Genomic DNA, 14938 nt, shown 5'->3' with positions numbered 1-14938 from the left:
TAGAGCAAGAAGACAGATTTTCAGTCCAAGTCTTTTACAATGGTGAACGAAATCTGACACTGCTTTTATTGCATCTGTAGTGGATCTTCTTGCTGTGAATCCGTATTGTTGTGATGGTACCTGCCCACTGGCTTGAAAAAAGTAGTTTAACCTCTCCATAGATAGTTTTTCCGGACATTTACCAAGGATTGATAGTAAGCTGATCCCTCAGTATCGTGCTACTGACTGCAGTTTTCTTCTGCCTGCTTTAGGAATTGCTATTACGTTAGCATTTTTCCATATTTTAGGGAAGCATCCCAAATGCAAGCAATTATTGAAAATAGTTTTCCAAAAATTTGGTAGGGTATTGTGTATACTTTTAATATTGTTCCATCAATTTCATCAGGTCCTCGGAACTTTTTTTGTTAATTTTGGCTATAATATCCTCTACTTCATGGTCTACAAATTCAAGTTCTGGTTGTGTGTTAGGAGCCCTAAAGTTCGAGTTTATCAATCTGATGTTCTGTTGTTCATCATTATCAAAATCCGAGACATCATCCGGAAATAATTTTTCGAGCAGTGCCTTTGCTGTGTCTATCTCTGACAAGGTTGAGGATCCATCTGTTAGGGTTAAAGTAGTTGAAGGTATAAGTTTGGTGAAACCTGTTTTATTACCCTTGTAAATTTTCCAAAGAGATTCTTTGAAGTTCTCTGTACATGTTTTACTTTAACTCCAATTTGTATTGGTTTCTGAGGGTTTGAAATCTATTTTCATATATAATTTTAAGTGTTCAATCTTCTTTTTTGCTGCATTAACTTGTTTCCTGAGGGCAATTAACTGAGGAGACCACCAAGGCTGGAAATTATTTGTTGGTAAGAAAGGTGTGAAACGGATCTTATTTATTTCATTAAGTTGTTGCCATATGGATACAAGAGTGTCTTCCAGGTGTATTCTTGTGTTAACATTAATTAGTTGCATCATCTATAGATTGCCAATTTGACTGATTTTATGTTGGAATCATTTCCAGTTTCCACTTGCGTGGTGAATTGTCTAGTAGAGCTGCTGACTTGACGAATTAAGTTTCTATAGGAGGTGTGAGTAGATCATTCAAAGGACATAAGGTTATGATCCAAAGAAGTGTCTTCTTCACTGACGTGCCAGTTCAGAATTCTGTGAGCTAAGTTGGTAGATGTGACAGTGATATCAATCCAACTATCCCCCTGAGCACCAGAGAATGTGGGACCATCCTTTCCATTTACTGTGATCAGACTGTTCGTAGAAAGAAATTCCACAAGTATTCTGCCCCTAGCATCTGTGATTGGGCTGAACCAGAAACTATGCTTACAGTTGGAGTCTAGACCCCAGATGAAGTTTGCTGAGAGCATGAAATTCAGAAGACTTGTATGGGTGAGAGATCTTGCTGTAGTGTATCATACAGAGGCAGCTATGAACTGGCAATGTAAATATCTTGATTGCCTGACAAAGCAATGATAACATTAACAGCAGTGGAGAAACTGTGAAGTAGAATAAAATTATGTGAGATATTGCTTTCGACGAGAATGCAGGCCCTAGAGTTGTTATTAGATGTGATGTAGTAGGATGTGTAATTTGAAGGAATGATACAAGGTATTCCATTATAACAATAGGGTTCTTGGTTGAATAATATGTCAACATTGTTGTGATTTAAAAATAATGATAAATGCTCCATAACAGCTTTGCAGTGGTGAGTATTTACATTCTTGGTTAAAGGCACTGTGGTTTATGTCGAGTTTCCTGTTGTTTTGTATGAATGAACTGGCTCTGATGCAGTTAGCACAGATTTGAATTCGTGGGTTATCACAATCTTTCCAGTGATGGTCACCGGTACATTCTGAACACTTTTGCTGGTTGGAGCAGAATTTAGAAGTGTGTCCAAATCCTACACATTTAAAGCATCTAGTGACCATTATGAAGTCTTCAACTCCGTACATGTTCCAGATTAGTTTGATTCTTTGGAGTACAATCAATTCTCTCCTTAAATCTGGATTCACTTCAGCAACAATATGCCTGGAGTCATCAAATTTTGCTTTTGTAAATCTTGCTTTCAGTGTTGGTTCTTTCAGGTGAGTCAAGTTGTTCTGCTGAATGATGATGTCTTTTATTTCGGAGTTGCCTATATTATTGGGGACGAATTTGAGGAGTTCTGTTGGAAGTTTCTTCTTCAGGTGTTCTAAAACTTCACAATCCGAATTATTGTTGCACTCGAGTAGCAGCTTAATGTTCACTAAATTTTTCTTCCTGTGAATACCAACTTTCAGTGCCTTGGGGTCTATGGATTCCTTAATCAGCTGTTTTATTTCATGTCTATTCATGCTTGGGTCAACCGGTTTTATGATGAGGGAAGTAGAGGCTTGCTGATGGGGCCGCTAGGTGTCGCAGAGGGGCTGAGTAGTGGGTTTGCCTGAGCGTGATAGCTCCTCTGTCCACCGAGAGAATGCGCTAGTTTTTCACTATATAAGCGTGAGTGCTTCTGTCTTCCGTTGATATAACTTTCTTTATTGTGAGTTCCAAGCCCGAAAACATGCCACGAATTCTATTTAATAGATCGTTCATCTCACTCGCCGATTTTATGGCCTCTTCCTTTGATGTTCTGTCCATTTTACTTCTTGAGTTTAACGCTTGTTTCACTTTTCCTAATGATTTAGTACGACAGTCACTAACTCCCTTCCAGCTTCTTCCACCATCTTTTCAAAGTTAATTTAAAAGTTTGAACGGGGCCGTATAGGGAACACACCTGCAAGTTTTGATGTAGAATAGGACTGCATACTGTGTAAGATGTATTATCGAAATGAAGTATCTAGTTAGTAAGATATAGACATTTTTCTGTCAGTGGGACACTAGATGTACTCGGCTGAAGCTCCAGGAGCGTTGAACCTGCCTCATGATGCTTGGACACTGTAAATTTGGGACTGTCATGATAAGATTTTTTATGCTTGTTATTGACGATCTTGGACTTTTTGGAATTCTGAGAAGTCACTTTATCCTCCTGAAAACATTTGTGATCCCTTCAATCTCATTTATTGTCCATATGTCACAATAAATTTGCAAAAGAAAGACTTTTTTTGCACTTCTTGGCACCACAATGTCCAACTTCTTTTTTCGCCATATAGCTTACATGTAGAACTCGCCGAGACAAATCACACAACACCTCACATTAAGTAGGTGCTATCACACCGGAGTCCATAGCTACACTAATTGTTGGCCACTTTTCATGGCAATTTTAGTGTAGTACAATATCGCAACAATACTGCATCTCCTGTATATGTCACACGGATGTCAGTCTCTTGCTTCTGGGTAGTTTGGTTATTTCTCTTTACAGTGAGGTATCAGACACTGTCATTGTATGTGTTGCCTAGAAGTTACTTCAATTTTTAAAATGTCATGATTTTGTAATTCTCACTGCCCAAGTACGGTTCCGAAACTAGATGTGTTCTATGTCAAAATACTAAGCATTCCTCAAAATTGCTTTTATTTCATTGAAAATACAGTTCTTTTGCTGCAATATCTGAGTATAGCATTAATTTCCAATAATGGAACTGGCCTGAAAGAGGTGTACCTTATTACAATTTTGCTTTTTATTTTCATCGCATTTATTGTAGATGTGATATTTTCATGCCTCTAGTCATTGATGATAAATATTATAATACAGTTGAACCTGCTTTATACGTAACTCTGTTCTGCGTAATTCGCATTTGTACGTAATTTCCTTTAGGTCCCGGCAAAATGTAATTTAAAAGCGTGTTAATTAAACCTTATTTATACGTAATCCGTTTATACGTAATTCGCTGTTATACATATTAAGTGTCAGTGAAATATAACTGACTTTTGCGTAATTGTAATGAGCACCTGCTTTTTTAGAAGAAACTACTGTATTTGCGACGTTTCGACTTGGTCGGCATAGGCGGAAGTAGAGCGGTCGGGTTTCGTTGCTGAAACAGAACACAAAGAGTTTGTCGAATGACATTGTTGACCCTCACTTACTGGCAGCTTAACAAAGGCCAAGCGAGCGATTCCTCTTCGCTCTCAATCTCGCTCCTCTACCTTCGTCATTTTTTACCTCCACAAAGCCGCCAAAGATTAAGATATATTACAAGCAAAGTGGGCGGTTTTGGTGCGGAAACAAAAGAGAATACAGTAAATTTGTTTGAATATGAGAATTTTTCTCATGGGAACAAAAATGTCCACGTTGCCGGCATCTGGTGTTTACTGTTGAACAGTCGTTTTGTCATTCAGTTGCTTTTGATTAGCCATGGAGAACAGGAAAAGTTATACCCTAGATGAAAAAGAAAAATGTATACGAGAAGTGGACGCTAATCCACACCAAACTAAAACTGAAATTGCTTCAGACTTAGGAACTGCTTATACCGCGGAAGGTACGTAGATTTGGAGAAAGTACTTTTCACATTGTTCCAGCATAAGCGGACCGTAGCTCTACCAATTAGTGGCAACATACCGAAGGCAAAGGCGATAGATTTAGCTAAAATGATGAGTATCACTGCTGATTTCAAGGCTTCATCAGGTGGTTGCAAGGATTTAAAGATCATCAAGAAATCACAGGGAGAACAATTTGCAGTGACTCAAAAGCTGTGGACGATGTCATGGTGCAACACTGGAAAGAAGAGGTTCTGCCAGGTATCGTGATTACCAGCCTCCAAACAACTACAATTGTGATGAGGCCTGTTCTACAATCTCCTTCCTAATAAAACATTAGCTGAAAAAGGTGACCCATGCCATGGAGGGAAGAAAAGTAAAATTCGTGTAACAGTCCTTGCCACCAATGCAGATGGATCTGACAAACTTCCTCCAATTGTGATAGGAAAATCGAAGAATCCGAGGTGTTTTAAGGGTGCAAAAACAAAACCTACGGAATATGAATCCAACAGAAATTCTTAGATGACTATGCTTTTAATGGAACAGTGGTTGAAAAACTGGACATTAAAATAAAACAGAAACAAAAGAAGATACTTCTTATTATGGATCGATGTGCAGCACATCCACCTCAAATCGTTCTGGAGAATGTCCGAGTGGAATTTTTCCCTCTTAACTGTACCAGTGTTCTACAACTGCTTGATTTGGGCATCATTGCAAATTTCAAAGTGCATTATAGAAAAATGCTGGTTCAATATTTAATAACACTGCGTGATGCAGGAAATGAACCTCTCTCCATTAATTTGCTACAAGCAATGGACCTTATTTCAGCTGCCTGGAAGCAGGTGTCATCCTCCACAATCAGTAACTGTTTCCGCAAAGCTGGTGTCTTACTAGATGAGACTGCCTCTAATGATGATTATGGGGACGAAGTTTTGTCTGGCAATGAGCTAACGCTACCAGAGTGTGTAGAATTCGATACTTTTGTGCATTTTGATGATAATCTGGCTGTATGTGGACAACAACCGGATGAAGAGATTATTACTGACGTATGCCAACAACGCAGTGGTGATGGACCAGCTACAAGCGATAGTGATGGAGATGGAGATAACGACTTGAATTCTTAAACACCTGAACTGAGTGAAGTGTTAAATGCAGTATGTGTGTGTAGGCATTACATCAGTGTGAAAAGTTGTAATGAAAATGCTTTGAATTCATTACTTCGCTTGCAAAAGGAGGTTTATACTCTTAATGCAAGAAAATGGAGCAAGCCAAATTATCTGATTTCTTTAAAGCTGGACCAAGTTCAAAATAATATTTTCTGTCTTAATGTATTTATTATTTGCAAGGATTTACACATGCAGGTCTATTCCATTGGTTTTTTTTAGTAAATATGTAATGTATTGTGTAAGTCTGATTTCTAAGTAATTCTGAGTTACAAGTAGTTTTTTCTCTTCCCCTTGATATATGTATAAGTCAGGTTCAACTGTATTTAGTATATTGTAAGATTACAACATAAAATATATCCATGCAACAATCTTTGCTGTAACACTTCATATTTATTTATTTATGTATTTATTAATTCATTTATTTAAAAAGTAAAATCTAAAATCTACTTGAACAGAGCTTGAGATAATAGTCACTGTCATAGGAAGAGTGTATTTATTACTAGCAGTGGAATTTATTTCTGACTTATTAAGCTTCTTTGCATACAATGCTTGATGTAGTATCATTGGAGACATGAACAAAGAGTGGCATTAAATAATTTCGATGGGCTTAAATTTCCCAACAGAATAAGTAAGTATATTATATGAATGCTTCTCTGTAGATGTCTGGCATCAAGATATGATACTGCCTTTCGCATGATCCAACTCGAGATAAGCAGACACACAACTGTCCATGTGAAAACCACTCCTTCCTCAAGTCGATTCTCACAAGTGAGAATGTTTGTCCCTGTGACTTATTTATTGTGATGGCAAGTGACATCTTCACTGGAAACTGTAAGCGTTTAAAAGATGTTGGTAATTCAGTTGCTAGCCTTCTGAGCCCAACTTGGCAGGTAATAACATAGATATTTAAGAATGAAACATTAGGCCTTCCCCTAAAGTACCATTTCACTTAACGTGAATAAAATTATTTATAGCCTACATTGTAGTGCCTCATTCCCCATCTTAACATGCTGATTTTCTTTGAATTTTCTTCAGTCATCACTCCTTCTTGTCTTATTCTTCAAGAGATCATTCCTTTACGATTTCTTAATTTTTAAAAATCATCTTCACAATTTTTCTTGTCGAGATGGACCGATGACCATGCAGTTTTTACACCTTAAAACAATCATGACGAAAACCATTGCCAGTGAATACGACACAACCATATTTCCATGTTAGCGATGATCGGGGCTGATATGGACTATGCAACAGAAGTCTAAATTCATTAATTCAATTATCATAGTCGGTATGGTAAAATTGTATACGACATAAATGATCAGAAATTTTTTTCTCTGTAACTTTTGTTATGTTGACAGTACTTTTCGACAGGCCCAATACCCATTTTCTGCATGTCATCCCCTCCACAGAGAGTAAGTCGTATGTGTACCAAGTTTGCTTGAGAGCTATGCTTTAGCATGCACGCATACATCCATAATTTTGGTCATATTGGACATTCCGACTGGGGCTGAACTATGACTTATACGGCATCCAGATTGTCACAGTTCCTCTCGGGGACCTTGAAAACTATGGATTCAACATTAATATCTGGGTGCTAGGGGAGTCTTGCCCCCACAGTCATCATTTTTTCTTTTTTTTTTCTTCTTTTTTTAAAAATTTTCTTTTCTTCAGATAGTAAGTCGTATGTGTACCAAGTTTGGTTGAGAGCTATGCTAGAATATACATACTTTCATCCCTAATCTCAATCATTTTGGACATATTCTTTTCCATCCCTTCTCACCGCCATGCCAATGAGGCTGATCTTGGACTTAAATTATATCTGGATTGTGAATATTCACCTCAGCGACCCCAAAAACTATGGATTCTACATTAATATAGGTTGTTTTCTATTATTTTTATACTTCATCTACTTTCCATCCCTACCCAAAGGAGTCCTGTGAGCGTCTTACACAACAGTATATTTTTTCCAGATAGTAAGCCATATGTCTATCAATTTTAGTTGGCAGCTATGCCCAAACGCACATGCATAATCTCCCTACTGTAGAATCCTGCAGCTGACATTGCCACGGTTATGGCTGTTTATCAGATTCCTAGAACAAGGGTAGTGTGGTGTCAATATTTCTATAATCGTTCGTTTTAGGGGCTTAGAACATGGTTTTCGGGCCCGTAGGGCTTTCAGAGATTTGTTTTTTGCGTCAAGAGACTTAAAACGAGCTTTGTCTCGTCCTTGTACGACATATTCAATATTTTGCCTATATTAGTCTATTATTTTTACATCTCCACACCATTGCTCCCCTTTGAATTGTTTTAAGAATAAAAAGAATCGGACCGGGCGAGTTGGCCGTGCGCGTAGAGGCGCGCGGCTGTGAGCTTGCATCCGGGAGATAGTAGGTTCGAATCCCACTATCGGCAGCCCTGAAAATGGTTTTCCGTGGTTTCCCATTTTCACACCAGGCAAATGCTGGGGCTGTACCTTAATTAAGGCCACGGCCGCTTCCTTCCAACTCCTAGGCCGTTCCTATCCCATCGTCGCCATAAGACCTATCTGTGTCGGTGCGACGTAAAGCCCCTAGCAAAAAAAAAAAAGAATCGGTCCAGTAGTTCCTGAGATCAGCCATTACATACAAACAAACTTTACCTCTTTATATATTAGTATAGATGATGCCCCACATTTTGGGGCTGAGATAGATTTTAAAGAGTACTGTATTTCATACTTTTACAATATACTTCATCTCATAAGCAATTAATGCTAGGGTACTAACACAGATAATTCACAATGCAAAGAATTATCTCAACCTTAACCTCGATATTTCTTATATTGTGTATCTGATATTCTGAGATTAAAATATCATAAACATGATGTGGTCTATATAAGAACATACAGCAAGTTATGCTTTTAATACATAAGGAAAAGTAGGAAGGATGCGAGGAACAACATGACCTTTCCCAGACTTATCTTGAAAAACACAAAGGTAAATAAAAATTTCAGTTTAAAAAGCCAAAAAACTCAATCAAGGTCCTGACTTAAGATCAATCTGCCCACCCCACCAACATCACCACCAAGTCTCTTTTGAGCAAGAAATATATATCAGCAAAACCCAATTCTCTACAGTGACTTACTTGACAGGGAAATCGGATTCACTCAGGTTGATAATAAAATCCCAGTGCCAGTCCATCTTCAACAGCTCACTCATGGAGGATAACAACATCTGAAGGAGAGATGCCCCTCCCCATATCGTAACATAACGTCTGCGAGCAATATGAATGTTGGAAAAGGCATTTTCTAATGGCAACAGCTCCCGGAATAAGTAGTCTTGTCTCTACAAATAAGATAAATCCATGTCATTATGATAATTATATCAAATATGTAAAATAATACATGAGAGCAATGTAACCTATGAACTTGACAAAATGTGAGAACAGAGGAATGAGGAGGGATGTTGAGGTACAGTGTTAAGAGTATTAGGATTCAGAGGCTAGCAGGCCTGATTTTCAGCACCTACTACTGCTACTACTACTACTACTACTCCTCTCTCTCTCTCTCTCTCTCAGTAGTGAAACTATCCTAATCATGTTAGTTTTTCTGTGATTTTAACACTTTCTTTATCGTTCATTTATACAGAGTCACAACAGCTTACTAACACTGCTGACGACTAGTAAAAAAAAAAGATAAGGTATTTCAAAATTGGAGTTAATACAAGCTACAGTACCTACCCCAAGACTTTCTTGGGAAAGTACAGTCAGTATGAAATATTTATGCTCTACATTTTCTTTTGATACACATAACAGTGATAAAAAAACCATAAATGTTGATTAACAAAATGATAACTTAAGTCTTTCAGTGACTATATTGGTATAGACTGGTGAAGTTGGTTAAAAGTTTTGCAACAAGTGATTTAGAAACCCGGGGTACAGCCGGGAAGTGTATGCTGAAGATGGTAATGCATCAATGTGGACAAACATGCAAATTCACTATGCGGATCGGCAGCTCTGTAACCAATCCAAAAGCTCCAATTTTGAATGAGGTTGCGTTAACAAAGAGATGCTTGAAGATGTTGCAGCTGGAGCATTGTTTCCAGTGGACTTTTTCAGACATAGGTCACATGGAGGAAGCTTATACATATGTGTGGACGTGTGCAATGAGTTTACTACTATTTCTGTTTATGACCATTGTGGTTGCCGTTCATGGTTATTACCATTAGGAAGTCTTTGCTGTACGAGTTCTTCACGGATGCATTACTGTACCATTATGGAGTCATGATGAGGGCATTCCTCAGTAATTACAAGTTCCTGGTGAGCAGTCGGTGGAAGATGCTAAATAGTGTTCTTTTGTACCTAAGACTCTGGATTATTCCTCTCCACAGAAATGCACACTGTGTAGGGTTTTATAGGTGTAATTTGGAGATAGTGTGTTGTACACAGAACTGATTAATGCTAGAAGAAATTGTAGGCCAAGGGTTCAGCACTTGGTCGCTCTTTGATTGATCTGATGTGCCATTCGTCTTGCATCTAGTCCACAGAATTTTTAACAGAGTATAGTGAGGTGACTGGGTTTGTTTTAACATAGAGTTATAGCCTGGGATAAATAGATTCCACAGTGATATTATGCTAATGCATATAAGGTTAAGAATGGACAGTTGCCTTAACTGTAGGATACCATTAATTTGAAGCATGGTCTTCAGAACGATGTACAGTTTTTCTTTTCTTTTTAAATTATAGATGTTTGTACAGTAGATGTTTATTTTTGTAAGTAGCAAAACAAGTTGGTCTCATCACATGATGATAACTGTTGGTGTATGTTTTGTTTTATTTTGTTTCAGGAGTAACTTCTAGTGGTGAAACTTGAAGCAAATATTTTATTGGTGGAGTAAGGAAAAACCTGGCATGCTACCCATATTTATTTTCCATGTTAAATAGTAGCAGATAATGTAATGAAGCAAGTTTGGAGCCTTGTCAGCCAGATGATCGTTGCCTTGGGAGAAGGAGTTCTTTCACGCTCTACAGGGTGAATTATTCCTATAAATATTTTGCAGATGGCGCCCAATTTCATTATTTATATTTTATTCTAGTAACCATTTATTCATTTCGTGTTTCAATGTTTCAATTTTGCCAAGTAGTTGCAATATTTAAACAAACTAAAACAGAGGCAATAGAATAATAAATAGTTGACAATAAAATAAAGTATAAAAGCAGACAGAAAACACACTTTCATACACAATAAAACAGGCCACTATCCCTCATAAAACGGATGACAAGGTCCGCTGACTGCTCGTCATCTTGTAGGATGACAGAAATGGTACTCAAAAGTTTTAGACTACAGAGCAGATTGGCTAGGTCTTCGCACTCCGTACGGATGTGAACCATGGTAAGATGACTGCTGCAAGTACACACCAAGGGTAGCTTCTACCTTCGGTAAGTAGGAATGTGTTACCATACCGGTACTGTAACCGATCCGAAGACATAATACCATTGCTTCTCTACAAGAAATCCAAAGGGTTTGCAGTTCCTTTTATCAATCTCAGCTTATTTGGGAGAAGGGTGGCCTGCCACTCAATCTCCCAATGGGACATAACCAAATGTCTCATCTGAGAAGTGAACATCACTGGAACTTTGTAAGCCGACAGAGGCAATGTGACCACCTCCTTGGCAGCCCTATCAGCTAACTCATTTCCCTCTACACTTATGTGGCTTGGGAGCCACAAGGATGTGATTCCCGTGCTAGCATTCCAAAACCCCGCCAGCAGGTCCTGGATCTGCTGCCAGAGGGTGCCTCTGGAAACATCCATCAATAGATTGCAACGAGCTCAATGAGTCAGAAAGTACCGGCGTTCATTGGACAGTACGTATTACAGAGCTTCAAGGAGAGCATAGAGCTCTGCTGTGTGTACACTGCAGGTTTCCAGTAGAGGAAAAAGGGAACTGTTATTATCGACAACAAACGTACAGCCTACATTCACTTCTGCCCTCGAACCATCCATATAAACTACCGCTCAATCCGGATACCAGCCAACAACGAACAGGAAGAGCCTCCTGTTCTCCTTTGGGCTAGTGTGCAGATCGAGGATTATTTCAGGTTGTTGTTGTAACCATGATGGTACCTTACATGGTCCTACATGGTTGTCTGACAAGACAACGAACAGAAAGTACATCAATCTGTGACTGCTAACCAAGTGTATACCAACCGGCTGCTTTGCTCATGGATAAGAGCGTACACCCGACAGTTTTCACTGTGGAATACACAGGGATAGCTTGGGTGAAATGGCATCTGTCGCAAATTTGCAGCATAGGACAAAAGTATCTGTTGGCGCTTCAGGTGTAAAGGCGGCACATAAGATTCAGAGACGAGGCTAGGCTAGGAATAGGGGTTGTACGGAATGCTCCCGTTGCCAACCGAACTCCGCTGTGGTGAATCCTATTCAGTTTAGCAAGGATGTTTAGCCTAGCTGATGCATAAGCTACACTGCTGTAGTTTAACATGGATAAAACATGTGCCTATAAAATCATAGGTGCACTGTGCGGTCTGCCCCCCTCCCCACGAAGTACTGCCGCTAACAAACTTCAAAATATTCAGCTTCTTAGCACATTTGGGTTTTAACTGACGCACGTGTGACTCCCACAATAATATAATTTAGTATCAAAAAGAAGCCCAAGAATCAGTACATGTCAACTACAGGAAGTGCGACACCCCTTATATAAAGCTCAGGATGGGGGTGAAGAATGCGCTTCTGGCATAAGTGACCAACAGAGGTCTTTGTAGTTGAAAACAAAAAACCACGTTCTTAGGACTGCTGTTCCCCTCTCCTAATAGCTTGCTGTAATTGTCGCTCTGTGACTGCCATACTTGGTGAGCTATAATGCAGAACAAAAGTCTGCATATAGCGACAGTATCACTACTGAACCAGCAGCACCGACAATACCGTGTATGGCAATCACGAACAGAGTGACACAGAACCGATCCCTGTGGGAGTCTATTTTCCTGAAAACATGATACTGTGAATATGCCCTCCCTACTCGGACACTGAATAGACGGAGAAACTAAAAATTTGCAATAAAAACCGGCAAGTTACCTAGGAATCTCCACTGATGCAGGACTGAAAGGATGCCACATCACCATATGATGTCATAGGCCCTGTCTAAGTCAGAGAACCTACCAAATGGCAGTTACTTGGACAAAAGTCCTCTTTTCTCCAAACATTACAAAGATCGGCAATTTACCATCCTCTCAAATAGTTTACACAGATAGTTAGTAAGGCAAATAGGTCTGTAACTTCCTGCATACTGAGGATTTTTGTCAGGCTTGACGAGAGGAATTACTATTCCATCTGTGACAGAAACTCATCCTCTATCCAGATTCGGTTGAACACCTCAAGGAGATATCCTCGTTGAGGTGTTCTGGTGGTGGTCTGGAACCCGTGTCCTTGCAAAGTGCCAAGGCGCTGTGGAGTTTCCACTCCGTAAAGGGCAGATAGCCCCTGAAGCTTCAGTAGCAAACTTAAGATGATGATGTTCAGCCTCCCGCTTCAGAGTCAGGAAATCATAACGGTAATTCACAGAACCAGACACATCTGCGAAGTGACATACTAGATGATCAGCAATCAAGGGTGGATCAGAGATGATACAGCCTGCAATGGAAATTCCTGGTATTAACGATACTCCTTGTATTCCTGAAATGCATAGAAGTTTAGTAGACATTTGTGATGACAATGTATGTGACGCCATGGACGATACATATCTTTCCCAAGAAGCTTGCTTTCTTTGTTGAATAAGAACTCGCACCTTAGCGCAAAGTTTTTTATATGTTACCAAGTTGGCCAAAGTAGGCTGCCTATGATAGCATTTATGAGCACATCGTCATTCTCTATTTGCTGCTGTAATTTCTTCGTTCCACGAAGGAATGAGTTTTTGCCAAGAAGACGCAGAAAAGGATGGAATAGACTCCTTAGCAGCAGCAAGCATAACTTGTATGATATTTATATCATCGTCTATGCTCCAACTATTCCTGTCATTAAAGGTGACTAGTGATGTGAACTCTGGCCAATCAGCACATTTAAAAATACATCAAGGATAGGGGGGGGGGGGGAGCCTCGATGGCTTTCTGTTTCAATAAAGTAAGAATAATGGGGAAATGGTCACTGTCACAGAGGTCATCGTGTACACCCCACCAAAACAGGAGAGTGAGCGCATTGCTGCATAGACTAACATCAATGTGCGAGAAGGTAGTGTTCATTGCACTCAAATGTGTTGGTTCCCCTGTAGTTAAAATACAACTCTCCTATTAACATTTCCAACTCCCTTCCTCTGGGAGATGGCATTTCTGAGCCCCATAATGGGTGATAGGCATTAAAAATCATCCAATAAGCAGAAAGGAGGTGGAAACTGATCTCTAAGATCAATTAAATCATTTACAAGAGGCTGGCCTGGTGGAAAATAAACATTACAAACTGTTGCTATGACAGATAGCTATGACACATACCGCTACTGCCTCCAGCAGGGTTCTTAGTGGAACCTCTTTGCTGTAGATATCAGAACGAACAAAAATACCAACACCACCAGAAGCCCAGTTAGCATAATCTCATTCGGTCGAATATAGACGAAAATTTTTCAAGAATGAATGATATCCTGGTCTGAGATTTGTTTCTTGAATACAGAATATACACTCCATGAATTGACTAATTAGCTAGCGTGGCTCAGTAAGATGACTGTCATAACCATTACAATTTCACCGTAACAAAGCAGTAGTGTGGACTGCTAAAAATAGTGTTAAGATTTAAAAGCATCATGCTTCTTATAAGCTAACACCAACGTCAACATCTACATCTGGGGATGTTAGATGAATGCTTGACGTCCCTCCCCAAATCAGTGGACGAGGTGACTAACGCCGAGATCACCTTCGACGCTTTTCGGCTGCTGGATTTCTTCCTACGACGGGAGTGCCTAGGTTTTCAAGCAGGCCTATCTGCTGGCACTGACACATACCCTCCAGATGGAGGGCATGATTCCTCTTTCACAAGAGGAGTTGGGGAGCACCTGGAAGGACATCCTTCTTCTCTGCCTTCTTTTCGTGTTTAGATGGGCTGGGAGATGGATACCCAGCCCCCGTTGATGAAGCCACCTTCGCCGGCTTGGGTACACCATTTTCACTGACCTCTTGGGGGAAAAAAAAGAAAACTTATTCTTCTACTGCTGTGCCACCTTAGGATTCCCAGCGAGAACACACTTCTTTGTGGTCGAAGGTTGGGTAGTCTACATCTTTGAGCTTTAACTCTTCATGGCTTTACTCACAGGAGCAACAGCCACCTTGGGTGCAGCGATCTTCATAGGTAATGGTGAAGCAAATAATGACCCTGGTAGACACTGTTCTATCATGCTGTAATCTAGTGTTTTT

The 14938-nt window shown here is 39.6% G+C and overlaps 1 protein-coding gene across 1 annotated transcript in view; it reads right to left on the bottom strand.

The window, feature by feature from the left end:
• The window catches only part of oxt (Xylosyltransferase oxt), a 355491-nt gene that overhangs the window by 220837 nt on the left and 119716 nt on the right, over positions 1 to 14938 (bottom strand). The window contains exon 6 of the mRNA XM_067136675.2: positions 8674 to 8873. Coding sequence (XP_066992776.2) covers positions 8674 to 8873 — 200 coding nt within the window. The remainder of the gene's footprint in view (positions 1 to 8673; positions 8874 to 14938) is intronic.

Source organism: Anabrus simplex, chromosome 1, assembly GCF_040414725.1.
Source record: "Anabrus simplex isolate iqAnaSimp1 chromosome 1, ASM4041472v1, whole genome shotgun sequence".
NCBI lineage: Eukaryota > Metazoa > Arthropoda > Insecta > Orthoptera > Tettigoniidae > Anabrus > Anabrus simplex.
Note: the sequence above shows the minus strand (reverse complement) of the source record. Positions and strands in the feature narration are given on the sequence as shown.